This window comes from Martes martes (assembly GCF_963455335.1).
Source record: "Martes martes genome assembly, chromosome: 15".
NCBI classification, from domain to species: domain Eukaryota; kingdom Metazoa; phylum Chordata; class Mammalia; order Carnivora; family Mustelidae; genus Martes; species Martes martes.
The window spans coordinates 67,236,160-67,253,619 of NC_137903.1; the positions used below are offsets into that span (position 1 = coordinate 67,236,160).

Here is a 17,460-nt window from a genome sequence, read left to right on the forward strand (position 1 = left end):
CAGCATTAAGGGATAGGAAAGAAACTGTCAAAAAAATTTAGCTACCATACTATCTTGTCCTTTTGATATTCACATTCTTCAAGATTATCATATCCCTAAATGAACTGCATGTAAAGTGAGTGTTTTACACCTTGTAATTCTACTCACCAGCTGAGCCACTATGGTGACATGGTGTGCACAGAGTTCAGCAGTCCCGTATCTGTGATATAAGAGAAAATTATCTTTCCAAAATAATTTTTAGAAGTATTCAGAAAACCAAGGAGATGAACTTCCAAAAAGCAATAAATATTCTAAGCTGCAATTTCTCCATGGCCAAGGAACACGACAATATACAAACTACCTAAGCAACAGTTACTTATTGACTTCAACCACAGAAGGAAAGAGGGAGCCTGGTTCCTGATTTAATGCAATGATACGAAATCAAACCATTTTGAGGAGCTACTAAGGGATTATCAAGACAAGATTGTTCTATAAACTTACAAGTGTAAAACATCATTTACTGTCAATTACTACTATAAATCAATCCAAAAACCAAAAAAGCACATTGTACCGGGAAAGAAAGCACCATGCATCCATAGCTAACAGAGACGTGATCATATTAGCAGTAAGCACAGCATTCAACAGAGCAACATCCTAATGAAAAACAGAAAGTTCATGATACATTATTATTCATATTACATTTCTCAAAACAATAAAACACCATCACAATCCAAGTAACAACAGAACCTCGGTGAGAAGGCTCAACTTTCTAGTATCTGAAAGAGTCTGTAACACCATTCCTTCCACATTTAATGAGCACCTACTATATATTAAGCATTGGGCTATGGAGAGTCAAAAGTGATTTTAAATGTGGTAACTCAGTTATTAGGATCCACAAAAATCCTAGTGTTAGACCTTAACCACTGTAAAATATCTCAAATGATATTGATCCTTACGTAAATTTTAAGAATTCTTTTCCTACAATTTTATCAACATATTTTCTACTTTAATTCCATTAAAGAAAATCAACATTATGCCTAAGATCTATAGGAGACTTGGTGCTACAGTCTACTCTCGACTTCTCATTCTCTTTATGAAACTGAATCAGGTAAAATCCTAACACTTTTCCTCTTTTCACTCTATATTTCCATATCTTGCCACCCAAAATGCTTTCTCAAATGTTTTAGCTAGCCATTATATCTGAGTACTACAGGACTGTAGGATTACCATTTCCTAAGACATAACTGAATTAAAGGGTAAAAGGTACACACTGAGAGAACACTCAAAAAGAATACACATTAACTATTCCTTTCTTCTGTATAGAAACCAAGAATTTCAATGAAAAGAAGCAGAGGGGTAATAACCTCAGCATAGCCCAGTAGGTGACAAACTCACCAGTTCAGGGAACAACGAGGTATGAAAGGAAGTGATAAATGCACAGAGATGAACACAAACATGCTGATACAGGGTGACAGCAACTTCCACTTGCCCTTTATTCTTTACTCCTCGCAGATAAACAGGCAGAGAGAGTTCACTGGCACACTGCTCAAAACTGCAGAAAACAGCTTTGAACAGAGATATCCTGCAGGGAAATGGAGAACACTGAACGCAACACTCTTCACATTTAACATTTAGCAGGTACAATAATAATATGGCATATGGAGGGTTATTTTCCCAAAGCAAAATGTCCCAAAAGGTATATATCAATGACAGTTTCCGATATGTGTGAACATGTAACCATAAAAATAAAATACAGTCACTGTTAGAGAAATTCCTTAAAGGAGAAGAATTTTTTCCTGTATTTTTGCTTTTTATCATTTACCAAATGTTTATCATAGTACTGAACTAGACAAAGACAAAATTCATCAAGGAACCTGAAATTTAAATATATATTAGCTATTTTATAGAAAATAGGTGTAAGTCAGACAGAGGGGCCACTTTAAGATTAAAATAGTTTTAAGAAATCTTCATAGAGGATTTAAATAACAAATTAGAAATAGGCACAAATAAAGAGGCGAAGATGACGAAGCACGAGAAGACAGGTGTGAAGAGCAGTCGGACCAGAGCGCGGCGTGTGCAGAGAACGAGTGTACCGGCGACAGGACGCGGAGCAACACTGGACTGCAGCGGCAGAGGGACACATGTGGAGGCAGAGCCGGACGGCTGGCACCAGGCTTGCGTGTCTGTGCAGGGAGGGGTGGGAGCTCACAGCCGGGCTCCGGGAGGTGAGTTGCTACCGCACACAGAAGGTGCACAAGGAAAGGGTGAATGCTAGGGCCCAGCAACCATGCGTGCAGTCGAGTTGCTACAGCCTGGCAGTGGCGAGGAAGATGAATACGAGGAGTGATACTTCCTGGGAGAGAACTTGCAGAATCCAGCATTCGTTCATCAGAGCTCATCTTGGAATGTTAGCAAGTACATCTACCCTATCACACTCAACATTTATAACACTAAGTCTACACAAAAGCTTCTAAAACACTAAACAAAATTAATAAATATATTTTAGCATCTGTTATAGATTTATATGTTTATTTATATTTATAAAGTAGCAATATATATGAGGCCTACACATGAATTACTAACTAGAATATATGATGTAACATATATGATATGTTACATATAGAATATATGATGTAACATATATGTATATACATATATGATGTAACATATATACATATATGTATACATATACATATATGATGTAACATCATATATCATAGAATATATGATGTAACATCGAAAAACTTCGATGTCAAGATCAGTCCAAATGACAGGGCATCCTAACCCATCTGTAAGGTGACCGGATGGAAACACCACCGCGTCTGCTACCTGGCCGTAGCTTCCGAGAGCTGGCTCTCTGTGCACCACAGCGACTGCACATCCTCGGGCTGAGACGGCAGCTTATCCATGATGACAACCAGCAGAAGACATTGTGGGAGCTGTAGGTCACATGGCAGCTCTTGCAGGTAACAAAAACATATTCAATAAGTCACAACAAATTGGTAAAAATATACTCTCCATATTTTCAACAGAAATCTGATCGTGATGTGTAAAGAAGTCAGAGGTGTAACTGCTTTTTGGAATTTTTTTCATTTAAAGAAAAGCAGAAGAAATTTTAAATAAAATCGTTAAAAAGAATGATTATGTAAGGGAAATAACCTCGTCTCTAACAAGTTGTAATTATTAGATGATTTAAAATTAAAACTGTCTTGAAGCTTACCTAATTTACTGTCTAAAACCACTTGCATGAAAGGTTGGAATGTGAGAAGCTGACTGATGAGTGGGTCCAGTTTAACTAGGAAAGTGCCTGCTATTTCCTCCTGTTGTGCTTTAGAGATCCTGGCAGCATATAGGCTTGGAGGAAATTTGCTGGAAAAGGGAGGGAAAAAATACATCCATTAACAGGTATCTTCTAATTTAGGTAGACATAAGTACTCTAAACTGATGTTCTTCCAGCAGTGAAAATATATAAAGAATACACACAGCATGTATTTTATAAAACAAAATTCAAAGTACTAAATTGATACCACAATTATATAAAGACCCCCAAACTAAATACATGACTTTAATTCCACGAAATTAAAAGTTTATAATTTTAGACAAATTTTTGGTATTGTTTTGATGCATTTTAACACCATTGTGACAGTAGTGTCCTTACAAAAGGACCGTGAAGGGGCACCTGGGTGGTTCAGTTGGTTAAGTGTCTGACTCTTGATTTGGGCTCAGGTCATGATCTCATGGTCCTGCAATCAAGCCCTGTGTTGGACTCCACACTCAGCAGAGGGTCTGCCAGAGAATTTTTCTCTCTCCCTCTCCCTCTCTACCTGCTTTCTCTCGCTCTACAATAAAAATGAATGCATCTTAAAAAAAAAAAAAAAAGACCATGTAAATATGGCTATCAAATAACCAATAAAAATACTATATATAGAAAGATATTTCTGATAAAATTCTGGCTCAGTCACTTCTGTTAAAAGTTGTTTTAAAATAAAGCAGAATCCTGAATTTGCTATGAATTAATGCTCAGAAACAAGGGCTTTGCAAGAATTAAACTGTATACTATTTCTGGAGGAAGATGCAAAGACTTTTTCGTGGAAGACTGTCTCAGTTAGTAGACTTGAAACGAAACTTTAGTCAAACCTATGTGAAGAAAAATAAAAACTTATATTTTGGTGTATTTGTTACTTTTTGCCATTTTATTTTGAGGATTTTTAACTTGAGGATACCTGAGAAATTCCTGTCTACGTGCCATGCTCTGTTCCAGGAGCAGGTAACAAAGTAGTACACAGAATGCACAAGGTCACTGCCTTTATGAAGTTCCCATGCTAATGAAGGGGGGCAGTTAGCAAATAAATAAGCAAGTAAGTCCATAATAATAACAGATGTTAGTAAGTGCCATAGAGAAAAAAATAAAAGAAGGTTAAGGTGGACAGAAAATCCTACTGAATTCTGTTTGAATACTAGATCATTTGTGGGTTTGTACAGAGAAGTTCCATGATCTCATTGATGTCTTATCACTCACTTTGGGTACCAGATGGCCAACAGAATAGAGGAAGCCAAGGGGGGAGGCAGAGAGTGGGCCGGACCTCTGTGGAAACCCAGGCAAGAACCCAGTAGTGGACAGCATCGGATGCGAGTTCCGGTGGTGAGAAGTGGCCGCGCTGGGGTACGCATACACAGCGAACACACAGTGAAGGTGTGTGATACTGACGACAGGCTAATGGATGACATGTGGATATGAGAACAAGGAAAAATGTCAGATATGACAGCAAGGGTTTTTTGGCCTGATCAATTTGAAGAATAGAGCTGCCATTTATTTATTGGGCGGGGCTGGGGGGGAGAGGGAAGGGGAGAGAGAATCTCAAGCAGACTCCCCGCGGAGCACAGAGCCTAACGTGGGGCTCAGTCTCACAATCCTGAGATCATGACCTGAGCCGAAACCGAGAGTCAGATGCTTTACCAACTGCGCTACCCACGCCCCCCCGGAGTAGCCATTCAAACTGAGATGAGGATGCTACCAGGGAAGCAGGTTCTGTGGGGGGTAGAGATGGAATGGCTGGGAATCAAGAGTTCAGTCTGGGTGAATGTGAGTTCAGACACCCTGACCGGCAGTCAGACATTAAAAGGGGAGATGAATTTAACACTGTGAGACGAAATGGCCAGAAAGAGATCAATGAGGCCTGAGAACTAGTCACTGAAGCTCCCCCAACTTCAGTGAGGGAGACGGGGAACCTGCTAAGGAGAAGCAGCCAATGAGTTTAGATGAAGGTAAGACGGAACGGTGTCCTAGAAGCCAACGGAAGAAAGAGTCTGAGAAGTGTCAAGCGCTGCAGACGGGTTACATGACACGAGGCTGAACACTGACCACGGGATGCAGAAGTGTGGATGTCACTGATGAACTCGACAAGAGGGGTTTTGGTCACGTGGTGAAATGGAAAGCCCAACTAGAATGGTCTCAAGAAAAAAAAAGTACAGACAGTAGTACAGACAGACAACTCCCAGGAGTTGAAGCAAAGAAGTGGGAAGGTGTTTGGAGGAGGATATGGAACTGAGAGATTATGCTTTGTATTCTTAGAGAGCACAGCACGCCGGTACACTGACAAGAAAGACCCAGCTGGGGGGGAAGACTGGTGATGCAAGAGGGAAAGGGAATGACTGCTAGAGTGAGGTCCCTGAGCTTGTGAGTGCGGATGAACCAATGCACCCTCAGAGAGGCCGGCCTCAGGCAGGCGCACAGAGAGCCTGTTCACGGGAACGGGGAGCACATGGACCGAGACACAGGGAGAGCAGTCAATGTGCGGAGGAAGTCATGCTTCCATCTTTCTCAGTGACACACACAGTGACGACATGAACTGACAATGGGGGATAGGGAGAAGGTGTTAGAGATGTGGGAAGTTTAAGGAGGGAGAAGTATGGAAAAAGTTGTCTAGGAGACTAGAGAGGACTGCTGGACAAATGAGATGACCAAGTATTTTAGTGTCAACTGAGGGCTCCTTGGAGGTGATTGTCAATTTCACATATTACTAGCTCCTATCTACTTTTCTGATACTTTTCTGTAATTTACATTTTTTTTCTGAGATGGCGTTAACTACTACTAGACTTAAATCTCGCAGAAGTAAAATAAAAAGTTAAAAGATAAAAAAACAATATGTCTACATATATATAACCTTTTTTCCCCTGGCCTTTGGTATTTATCACCACACCAGTAATTCATCACTCAGGCATTAGGTACTAGTTAAGAATACAAAGATAAGTAAAACTCACATGGAAGCTACTCTTTAAAAGCTTCCATCTCCAATTATTTTAAGCAAGCAGATAAAAATTTACTAAAACAGTAAAAAATTACTCAGGTGTTTTATTTTAAATGGCATGCACTTAAAGTTTGCATGGTTCAAATGGCATGTTACGTTTTAACAATGACATGGCGTTCTTCTTACCTGTGTATCTGAAGATAAAGCTGGTGCAGTGTACAGCAAGAATCAGAAAGTAAAGGAAGAAATTCCTAAAATAAAACAATTCTATTCATTCCTTGTATGCACTGTGCTTTTCTAACACATATCCTCTCACAAAGACATGCAAAATAAAATAAAATCCTGGATGTGCCACGTTAAAAAAAAAAAAAAAAGGTTCTTGCATGAGAATAAAAAGGAGGATAAGGCTAAGCACCTAATTTACCACTAAAACTATCACTATAACCACAGTTAGCAGCTATCGCATACTGAATACCTACTAAGTGCTCAGTAGACAGGCAGCAAATGACTTCAGTATATCGCTTTATTTCAATTTAGCCCTCTCAAAAATCTTATGACATCTTATTATCCCCATTTCACAGAAAAGAAAGCTTAAGTATCAAGTAACTTAATCAAGTCACAAATCAAAAAACAAGGCTAGGATTCGAGTACAGCTGTGATTGCTCCATTACAGCTAGGCTATCTCTTAGGAAGTAAAATAAATAGTTCTTACTGTATTGTAGGATGTAGAAAAAAGCTCTCATTAACTTTTAAAAATTAAAGATTCCTTTGATAGAAAAGGATTGATTTAAAATGGCATAATTCAGCACAATTTTGCCTCCTACATACCAAACAAGTACCAGATGGGTAAGTCCCCGTTAAGTGCCATCGGTGCCAGGACCCTCTCAACGGGCCCTGCCACTGACGCACCCATCCTGCAAGTGCAGGAGCCAGGGTCCGAGCAGCCAACTACAAAGTGGCGGCCGCCAGCAGGTCCGGCTCGGGAGCCCATGGAATAGGCCGGCAATGTGTCAGAAGTCAGCGTGCCCGCCAAGCACCCTGATTATAACAAAGTCACTGGAGATCTTTCTCTCGTCCTCCAAAGCAAGGAAGACAAGTTAAAGACAAATTCAACAGGGACAGAGTTATTTTTTCTTACTCACCTATATGTATTACTATTGATGTTTCTTTGACTGGCTGCTCTAAGCATTCTCTGCTCTTCTCTCCAAATAATCTGCCTTGATAACTTATCTACTCTATTCATGTATCTTCAACTATCACTGCTATCCTGATGACTCCCCAATATGCAAGTGTTCTTAAAATTAGTATACAGTTTTAAACCTTTGAACATGTCAATAATTAAAAAATTTAAAATACGGTAGAATTTATAAACAGTATTCAGAGCCAAACTGAATTATCTTCTGAAAACTGACTTGTGCTTATATAAGTAATTTTATTTATACTTATACTTACTGCTGTAACAAATGTTCAACATTTAATATTTAAAAAAGAAACCTATAAAATATATTCTTGACAAAATAACTTCAAAATATTGTTTTTGGCGGTAATGACAAAACCAGGACAATTTATAATTTATTGTGGATTTCACATTTACACATTATAAAAAAAATAAGCCTTACCTTAGTATAGTGTAAAAGAGAGTTGGCAAAGAAACGACACAATTTGAGTGTTTTCTGAAATAATTTATAGTCAGCATTATCCTGTTCCAAAAAAAGGAAAAAAGAAAGCATAACAAATAAGAAAAGAATACGAAATCAGCTAAACTTATGAGACAATATTTCTAAAAAGATCTGTTAATAAACAGAGTATAAACATTTTCCAAGCAAACCTAATTCTTCTCTGAACTGTTAGAAGCAACACAAACACCAAATGACAGTGATATTTCAAAAAATTAAGCTCTACTGAAAAGAAATCTTAAGTTATAAAGCAAAAGAGGCAGGTGATCATTCCTGGTTGATCTGAAAGTGAAATTTAAATACCTTATTGCTCTTTGCTATATGGAAATAAACAGACGGTCAAAAGAAAAAAAGTCTCAAATCAATACAAGAATGAGATATGAAAGCAAGCAGGAAAAAGATATGAGAAGACAGTTCACAGAAAATATAAACTGTCAATAAACTAATATTGAAAAAATTCAAATTATAACCTAATTATATATCTTTTGAGGAAAAGGGGGGTGGGCTATTTGATTAGCAAATATGAAAAAAACTGATAATATCCCAAAATTGCTGAAGAAGTGAGGTAACAGGCACTTTGTTTTACCATTCCTAGGAGCATCAGATAATACACTCCTTGCATTATTATTAAAAGCTAAAGTGTTGAATCCCCTTGATCCAGCAGCAGTTCCACTTCTGGAAATATATCCTACAGAAACACCAGACAGCACAGAAATGCAATGCAACATTTTTATATAGTGAAAACTGAAATGAATGAAGTATCTGAAAAAATTCAAGGTATTTTCATAAACTGTAATCCACAGAGCTATTACAAAGAACTGGGTAGATGTATCTTCCCAGACACAAAACGCCCTAAGATAATTCAGTAAAAAATCAAGCTGTAAAACAATATGTATATAATCCTATAATTATTTAAAACTGTGTGTTGTGTTAGTATTTGCTCCCTAACCCCACAAAAATAAGTCAAAACTTTCTCTGTGGATCTCTCTATAAAGATAAAAGTAGGATTTCACTTTCCATGTTAAATCTTTCTGTAAAGTGTGAGGATTTTGTGAGTAGGTATCACATTTGTAAACTGATAAAACAGTGGCTGTGTGTATGCAGGGGAGGTAGAGACTATGGAGTCATCCTGCCTGGACTGAAACTCCAGCCCCACTACAACTACTACATACCTTGGAAAAGCTATTAAACCTTTCTCTAAGATTGCAATGTGTGGCTTATACTACAGTTTATTTTGAGTTTTAAAGTGTCTGACACCTGGGCAACTTAACTCAATAAATGTGAGTTGTTTTGTCACTCCAAGGTGTTAATACACACTATAATCCAAAAAGCTTAAATTAGCACCATAAAATTAAGTCAAATAGATACCTTACTATCTTTAATTCTGAGAATAATTTCATATGAAGTAACATAACTTTAATGTTAACTATGCTTGATTTCTTTCCAACATAGCAAAACCTTAAATAAACCAATCAAAACAACACTGGATGATCCATTAATTAAATATGACCCTTTTTTATTTTTATTAACAATATTTGGAAACAGTTAATTTCCTCACCAGAAATCGGTTCGATGGAAATTCACCTTCTGTGATAATAATAAACATAAATTTTCTTTTCTTTCTTTTTTTTTTTTTTAAAGATTTTATCTACTTATTTGAGAGAGAGCGAGCAATCACAAGTAGGCAGAGAGGCAGGCAGGGCGGGGGGGGGGGAAGCAGGCTCCCCGCAGAGAGCCCGATGCGGGGCTCGATCCCAGGACCCCGAGATCATGACCTGAGCCGAAGGGCAGGGGCCTAACCCACTGAGCCACCCAGGCACCCCAAACATAAATTTTCTTACAAAGTGTTATAGAAGCTTAAAATTACGGACATTAAAGATGAATCTACGCTGACCATGTAATATACTCAATAAGAAATCTTAGGCTTAGGTGTTGTATCACAAGAAATCTTCCCTGACTCCATGATTGGGTTCCTACCTTTACTCCCATTAGCCAACATCAAGTTCTCCAAAGATCACACCATTCTCTAATTACCCAGCCTAGACTGTACATTGTTGAGGACAGAAAATGTGACTTACACAGAATAAGATCTCTGGAAATGCATATTAAATAAATGGCCAGTGACACACAACTTACCATGTTTCCGTGCTTTCAATTTTTCTTTCTCATTCAAGGGAAAATTGTGGAATTTTCCCTTGCAATCCTTCAACCAAAGGATTGAAAGGATTAGTTTGGTTGAGGGATTAGTTTTAGTTCATTACTAAGCATACTGATTAAATCTAGAGCTTTTATTTTAACATTTTCAAAAGGCAACTGTACAGTTTATAATTCCATCTTGATATACTAATTAATTTAAAGCAGGAAGTATGTACGGGTGCTTGGGTAGCTCAGTTAATTAAGCATCTGCCTTAGTCTTGGGTAATGATCTCTGGTTCCTGGAATCAAGCGCCATGTCAGGCTCTCTGCTTGGCAGGGAGCCTGCTTCTCCCTCTCCCTCTCTGAACATGGGCGCTCTCTCTCAAATAAATAAATAAATCTTTAAAAAATTACACATATGTAGTTATAATAAGCTGTATATTTATATAGAAAAGAGTATGTTCACTTTCTAAATAGCAACTTCTATAAGCATTAAATGAACAAAAGTAGCAATTACAGTGGAAATTAAATTTACAGTAACTGCATTACAAATAAATTTCCCTATCTTTATAAAAAACTAAATCATTGGTGGTTAAAAAACTGTATGTTAGAGTCAAGATGGCAGAGGTGTAGCACACTGAGAAGACATCAGGTCGCAGGAGTTGAGCTAGATAGTTATCAAGCCATTGGGAACACCTACAAACCCAACAGGAGATCGAAGAGAAGAACAGCAGCAATTCTAGAAACAGAAAATCCACTGCTTTCTGAAAGACAGCACATGCGGAGAAGACAATCTGAAGCCACAGGAACATAAACCACAAGGGGAAGGGCCGGCTCCCAGCAAGCGGTGCAGCAACGGAGCACAAAATCCGAGCGTTTAGAAGTCTGCTCCACTGAGGGACGTGGCTCCAGAGGCTAAGCGGGGGTGGAGCCCTCACCCGGACAGTGTGGTCTCAGCTCCCACGGGGTCACAGAAGGATGGGGGTGTCTGAGTGCGGCAGAGCTCACAGGTATTAGAGCGGGGAAGCCGGCTACAGAGATGGAGCCGAGGACTGAGCTCTCGGCTCCGCGCTACCTTAAACTCTGATCTGAGGCACAGTCAGGCCACTGCTCTTTCAGGAGGGACCCCACAAGTGGCAGATCCAGGGAGACCCACTGGAAGAGCAGAGCGGCAGGAATCTGCTGGGTTTGGACACCAAATGGGGCCATGTGCCAGAGATAGAAACGCTCGGTCAAAGGCCAGGGAAGCTTGGAGCACAGGCGGAGACCAGGGAGACGGGAGGGATTAATGGTTTTTCTCCAAAGGCGCACTGAGGAGCGGGACCCCGAGCTCTCGGCTCCTCCCGACGGAGACTGGGCAGCCGCCACCTTCATTCCCGTCCTCCAAAGCGGTACAGAAAGGCTCAGGGAACAAAAGCTCCGGGAGAACCCGAGCAGATTGCTTAGCCCGGCCCCTGGCAAGGGCGGTGCGGTTCCGCCTCGGGCAAAGACACCTGAGAATCACGGCAATGGGCCCCTCCTGCAGAGGATCAGCAAGAACATCCAGCCAAGGCCAAGTTCACTGATCAAGGAGAACAGCAGAATTCAGAGGAGGGGAAAGCAAAGCATGAAATTCATGGCTTTCTCTCCATGATTCTTTAATCTTGCAAAGTTAATTAAATTTTTTAATTTTATTTTTTTCTTATTTTAATTTTAACTTTCCCTTTTTCATCTTTTAAAGATTTTTAACTAGTTTATCTTAACTAGTTTTAACTAGTTTATCTTAACAATACCTTTCTAAAAAAAAAATCTTTTTAAACCTTCATTATTATAGTCCTATTTTATCCTTCATTGTATCTAACTTTATTTTTTGTGTAATACAGGGTTTTTTCTTCTAAAGAATTCTGGGATACAACTTCTTCCAATAGATCAAAATACACCCTAAATTTAGCACAGGGCTTTGTTTTAGTCTCCAGCCTGAGCAAATTCTCTCCACTTTCTTTTTCTTTCTTTTCCCAACCAACTTATCAACTCCTTTTTCGGAATATTTTGAAATTTTCATCTTTGCAGTCATATTCCATCCCTTCATCGTGTTTACCCTTATTTTTGTGTGTGTGTATATATATATATATAAGTTTTTCTTTCTTTAAAACGTTGGGAGGTAGGTTCTTCTAAGGGACCAAAATACACCCCAAATTAAGTCGGTGGCTCTGTTCTATTCACCAGTCTAATATATATATATCTATCTATATATATAGATATATAACCAGTCTAATATATATATATAATATATATATTATATATATATATTTTTTTTTCTTTTTTAACTTTTTACCCCCTTTCTTCTCCCCATGATTTGGGGTCTCTTCTGATTAGGTTAATGCACATTTTTCTGGGGTCTTTGCCACACTTTTAGTATTTTATTCTCTATATCATATATCTCGTTCATATATCCTTATCTGGATAAAATGACAAGGCAGAAAAACTCACCATTAGAAAAAAGAACAAGAGGCAGTACCGAAGGCTAGGGACCTAATCAATAGGGACGTTGGTAATATGTCAGATGTAGAGTTCAGAATGATGATTATCAAGGTTCTAGCTGGGCATGAAAAAGTCACAGAAGATATTAGAGAAACCCTTTCTGGAGAAATAAAAGCCCTTTCTGGAGAAATAAAACAACTAAAATAGAACAAAGCTGAAATCAAAAAAGCTATTAAGGAGGTATAATAAAAAATGGAGGCTCTTACTGCTAGGATAAATGAGGCAGAAAAGAGAATTAGTGATATAGAAGACCAAATGACAGAGAATAAAGAAGCTGAGAAAAAGAGAGGTAAACAACTACTGGACCATGAGGGGAGAATTCGAGAGATAAGTGATACCATAAGAGGAAACAATATCAGAATTGGGATTCCAGAAGAAGAAGAAAGAGAGGGGGAAGAAGGTATACTGGAGTGAATTATAGTAGAGAATTTCCCTAATACGGCAAAGGGAACAAGCATCAAAATCCAGGAAGCAGAGAACCCCCTCAAAATAAGAATAGGTCAGGATGCCTTGGTGGCTCAGTTGGTTAAGCCGCTGCCTTCGGCTCAGGTCATGATCCCAGGGTCCTGGGATCGAGTCCTACATGGGGCTCCTTGCTCAGCAAGGAGCCTGCTTCTCTCACTGCCTCTGCCTGCTTGTGTGTACACTGTCTCTCTCTCTCTCTCTCTCTCTCTCTCTCTGGCAAATAAATAAAATCTTAAAAAAAATAAGAATAAGAATAGGTCCACACCCCGTCATCTAATAGTAAAACTTACAAGTCTTAGTGACAAAGAGAAAATCCTGAAAGCAGCCCAGGACAAGATGTCTGTAACATACAATGGTAAAAATATTAGACTGGCAGCAGACTTATCCACAGAGACCTGGCAGGCCAGAAAGGACTGGCATGATATATTCAGAGCACTCAATGAGAAAAACATGCAGCCAAGAATACTATATCCAGGTAGGCTGTCATTGAAAATAGAAGGAGAGACAAAAAGCTTCCAGGGCAAACAAAAACTGAAAGAATTTGTAAACACCAAACCAGCTCTACAGGAAATATTGAAAGGGATCCTCTAAGCAAAGAGAGAGCCTAGAAGTAGTAGACCAAAAAGGAATAGAGACAATATACAGGAACAGTCACCTTACAGACAATACAATGGCACTAAATTCATCTCTCTCAATAGTTACCCTGAATGTTAATGGGCTAAATGCCCCAAACAAAAGACACAGGGTATCAGAATGGATAAAAAACCAAAACCCATCAATATGGTGTCTACAAGAAACTCATTTTAGACCCAAAGACACCTCCAGATTTAAAGTGAGGGGGTGGAAAACAATTTACCATGCTAATGGACATCAAAAGAAAGCCAGGGTGGCAATCCTTATATCGGATCAATTAGATTTTAAGCCAAAGACTATAATAAGAGATGAGGAAGGACACTATATCATACTCAAAGAGTCTAACAAGAAGATCTAACAATCTAACATGGGAGCAGCCAACTATATAAACCAATTCATAACAAAATTAAAGAAACACATTGTCAATAATACAATAATAGTTGGGGACGTTAAACCCCCATCACTGAAATGGACAGATCATTCGAGCAAAAGATCAACAAGGAAATAAAGGCTTTAAATGACACACTGGACCAGATGGACATCACAGATATATTCAGACCACTCCATCCCAAAGCAAAAGAATACATACTCTTCTCTAGTGCACATGGAACATTCTCCAAACATTCTCCAAAACAGATCACGTCCTGAGTCACAAATTAGGTCTCAACCAGTACAAAAAGATTGGGGTCATTCCCTGCATATTTGCAGACTACAATGCTCTGAAGCTAGAACTCATCCACAAGAGGAAAGTTGGAAAGAACCCAAATACATGGAGGTTAAAGAGCATCCTACTAAAGAATGAATGGGTCAACCAGGAAATTAAAGAATTGAAAAAATTCATGGAAACAAATGATAATAAAAATACAACTGTTCAAAATCTGTGGGACACAGCAAAGGCAGTCCTGAGAGGAAAATATATAGCGATACAAGCCTTTCTCAAGAAACAAGAAAGGTCTCAAATACACAACCTAACCCTACACCTAAAGAAGCTGGAGAAAGAACAGCAAAGAAAGCCTAAAACCCAGCAGCAGAAGCGAAATAATAAAGATCAGAGCAGAAATCAATGAAATAGAAACCAAAAAACAGAAGAACAAATCAACAAAACTAGGAGCTGGTTCTTTAAAAGAATTAATAAGATTGATAAACCCCTGGCCAGACTTATCGAAAAGAAAATAGAAAGGACCCAAATAAATAAAATCATGAATGAAAGAGGAGAGATCACAACCAACACCAAAGAAATACAATTATAAGAACACATCATGAGCAACTACATGCCAGCAAATTTGACAATCTGGAAGAAATGGATGCATTCCTAGAGACATATAAACTACCAAAACTGAACCAGGAAGAAATAGAAAACCTGAACAGACCCATAACCAGTAAGGAGATTGAAGCAGTCATCAAAAATCTCTCAACAAACAAGAGCCCAGGGCCAGACGGCTTCCCAGGGGAATTCTACCAAACATTTAAAGAATTAATTCCTATTCTCCTGAAATTGTTCCAAGAAATAGAAATGGAAGGAAAACTTCCAAACTCATTTGATGAGGCCAGCATTACTTTGATCCTAAAACCAGACAAAGACCCAATCAAAAAAGAGAATTACAGACCAATATCCTTGACGAACACAGATGCAAAAATTCTCACCAAAATACTAGCCAATAGGATCCAACAGCACATTAAAAGGATTATTCGCCATGACCAAGTGATTTATTCCTGGGCTGCAAAGTTGGTTCGACATCCACAAATCAATCAATGTGATACGATACATTAATAAAAGAAAGAACAAGAACCATCTGATACTCTCAATAGATGCCGAAAAAGCATTTGACAAAGTACAGCATCCTTTCTTGATCAAAACTCTTCAAGTGTAGGGATAGAGAGTATATACCTCAATATCATCAAAGCCATCTATGAAAAACCCACAGTGAATATCATTCTCAATGGAGAAAAACTGAAAGCTTTTCCCCTAAGGTCAGGAACACAGCAGGGATGTCCATTATCACCACTGCTATTTAGCATAGTACTAGATGTCCTAGCCTCAGTAATCAGACAACAAAAAGAAATGAAAGGCATCCAAATCGGCAAAGAAGTCACTCTTTGGAGATGATAGGATACTCTATGTGGAAAACCCAAAAGACTCCACTCCAAATCTGCTAGAACTTGTACAGGAATTCAATAAAGTATCAGGATATAAAATCAATACACAGAAATCACTTGCATTTCTATACACCAACAACAAGACAGAAGAAAGAGAAATTAAGGAGTCAATCCCATCTACAATTGCACCCAAAACCATAAGATACCTAGGAATAAACCTAACCAAAGGGGCAAAAAATCTATACTCAGAAAACTATAAAGTACTCATGAAAGGGGCGCCTGGGTGGCTCGGTGGGTTAAAGCCTCTGCTTTCGGCTCAGGTCGTGATCTCGGGGTCCTGGGATCGAGCCCCACGTCGGGCTCTCTGCTCAGCAGGGAGCCTGCTTCCTACTCTCTCTCTCTGCCTGCCTCTCTGCCTACTTGTGATTTCTCTCTGTCGAATAAATAAATAAAATCTTTAAAAAAAAAAAAAATAAAGTACTCATGAAAGAAATTGAAGAGGTCACAAAGAAATGGAAAAATGTTCCATGCTCATGGATTGGAAGAACAAATCTCGTGAAAGTATCTATGCTACCTAAAGCAATCTACACGTTTAATGGAATCCCTATCAAAATACCATCAATTTTTTTCAAAGAAATGGAAGAAATAACCCTAAAATTTATATGGAACCAGAAAAGACCTTGAATAGCCAGGCGGCATCACAATTGCAGACTTCCAGCTCTATTACAAAGCTGTCATCATCAAGACAGTATGGTACTGGCACAAAAACAGACGCACAGATCAATGGAACAGAATAGAGAGCCCAGAAATGGACCCTCAACTCTACGGTCAACTAATCTTTGACAAAGCAGGAAAGAAGTCCAATGGAAAAAGACAGTCTCTTCAACAAATGGTGTTGGGAAAATTGGACAGCCACATGCAAAAAAAATGAAACTGTACCGTTTCCATACATGACACACAAAAATAGACTCAAAATGGATGAACGACCTCAATATGAGAAAGGAATCCATCAAAATCCTTGAGAAAACAGGCAGCAACCTCTTCGACCTCAGCCGCAGCAACTTCTTCCTAGGAATATCACCAAAGGCAAGGGAGGCCAGGGCAAAAATGAACTATTGGGACTTCATCAAGATCAAAAGCTTTTGCACAGCAAAGGAAACAGTCAACAAAACCAAAAGACAACTGAAAGAATGGGAAAAGCTATTTGCAAATGACATATCAGATAAAGGGCTAGTAGCCAAAATCTATAAAGAACTTATCAAACTCAACACCCAAAGAACAAATAATCCAATCAAGAAATGGGCAGAGGGGGGCGCCTGGGTGGCTCAGTGGGTTAAAGCCTCTGCTTTCGGCTCGGGTCATGATCTCTGGGTCCTGGGATCGAGCCCCGCGTCGGGCTCTCTGCTCGGCAGGGAGCCTGCTTCCCTTCCTCTCTCTCTGCCTGCCTCTCTGCCTACTTGTGATCTCTGTCAAGTAAATAAAATTAAAAAAAAAAAAAAAGAAATGGGCACAGGACATGAACAGACGCAAAGAAGATATCCAGATGGCCAACAAACACATGAAAAACTGCTCCACATCACTCGGCATCAGGGAAATACAAATCAAAACCACAATGAGATACCACCTCACACCAGTCAGAATGGCTAAAATTAACAAGTCAGGAAATGACAGATGTTGGCGAGGATGCAGAGAAAGGGGAACCCTCC

The 17,460-nt window shown here is 39.0% G+C and overlaps 1 protein-coding gene across 2 annotated transcripts in view; it reads right to left on the minus strand.

Moving 5' to 3' along the window:
* The window catches only part of FIRRM (FIGNL1 interacting regulator of recombination and mitosis), a gene marked incomplete at both ends in the record, with an annotated part of 50,788 nt that overhangs the window by 18,051 nt on the left and 15,277 nt on the right, over positions 1–17,460 (minus strand). For both annotated transcript variants that reach the window (XR_013967990.1, XM_080824101.1), the window contains 7 exons: positions 148–199; positions 551–633; positions 1,375–1,561; positions 2,809–2,938; positions 3,200–3,348; positions 6,414–6,478; positions 7,847–7,927. Coding sequence is in view for 1 of the 2 variants with exons in the window: in XM_080824101.1 (XP_080680227.1) it covers positions 148–199; positions 551–633; positions 1,375–1,561; positions 2,809–2,938; positions 3,200–3,348; positions 6,414–6,478; positions 7,847–7,927 (747 nt within the window). The remainder of the gene's footprint in view (positions 1–147; positions 200–550; positions 634–1,374; positions 1,562–2,808; positions 2,939–3,199; positions 3,349–6,413; positions 6,479–7,846; positions 7,928–17,460) is intronic.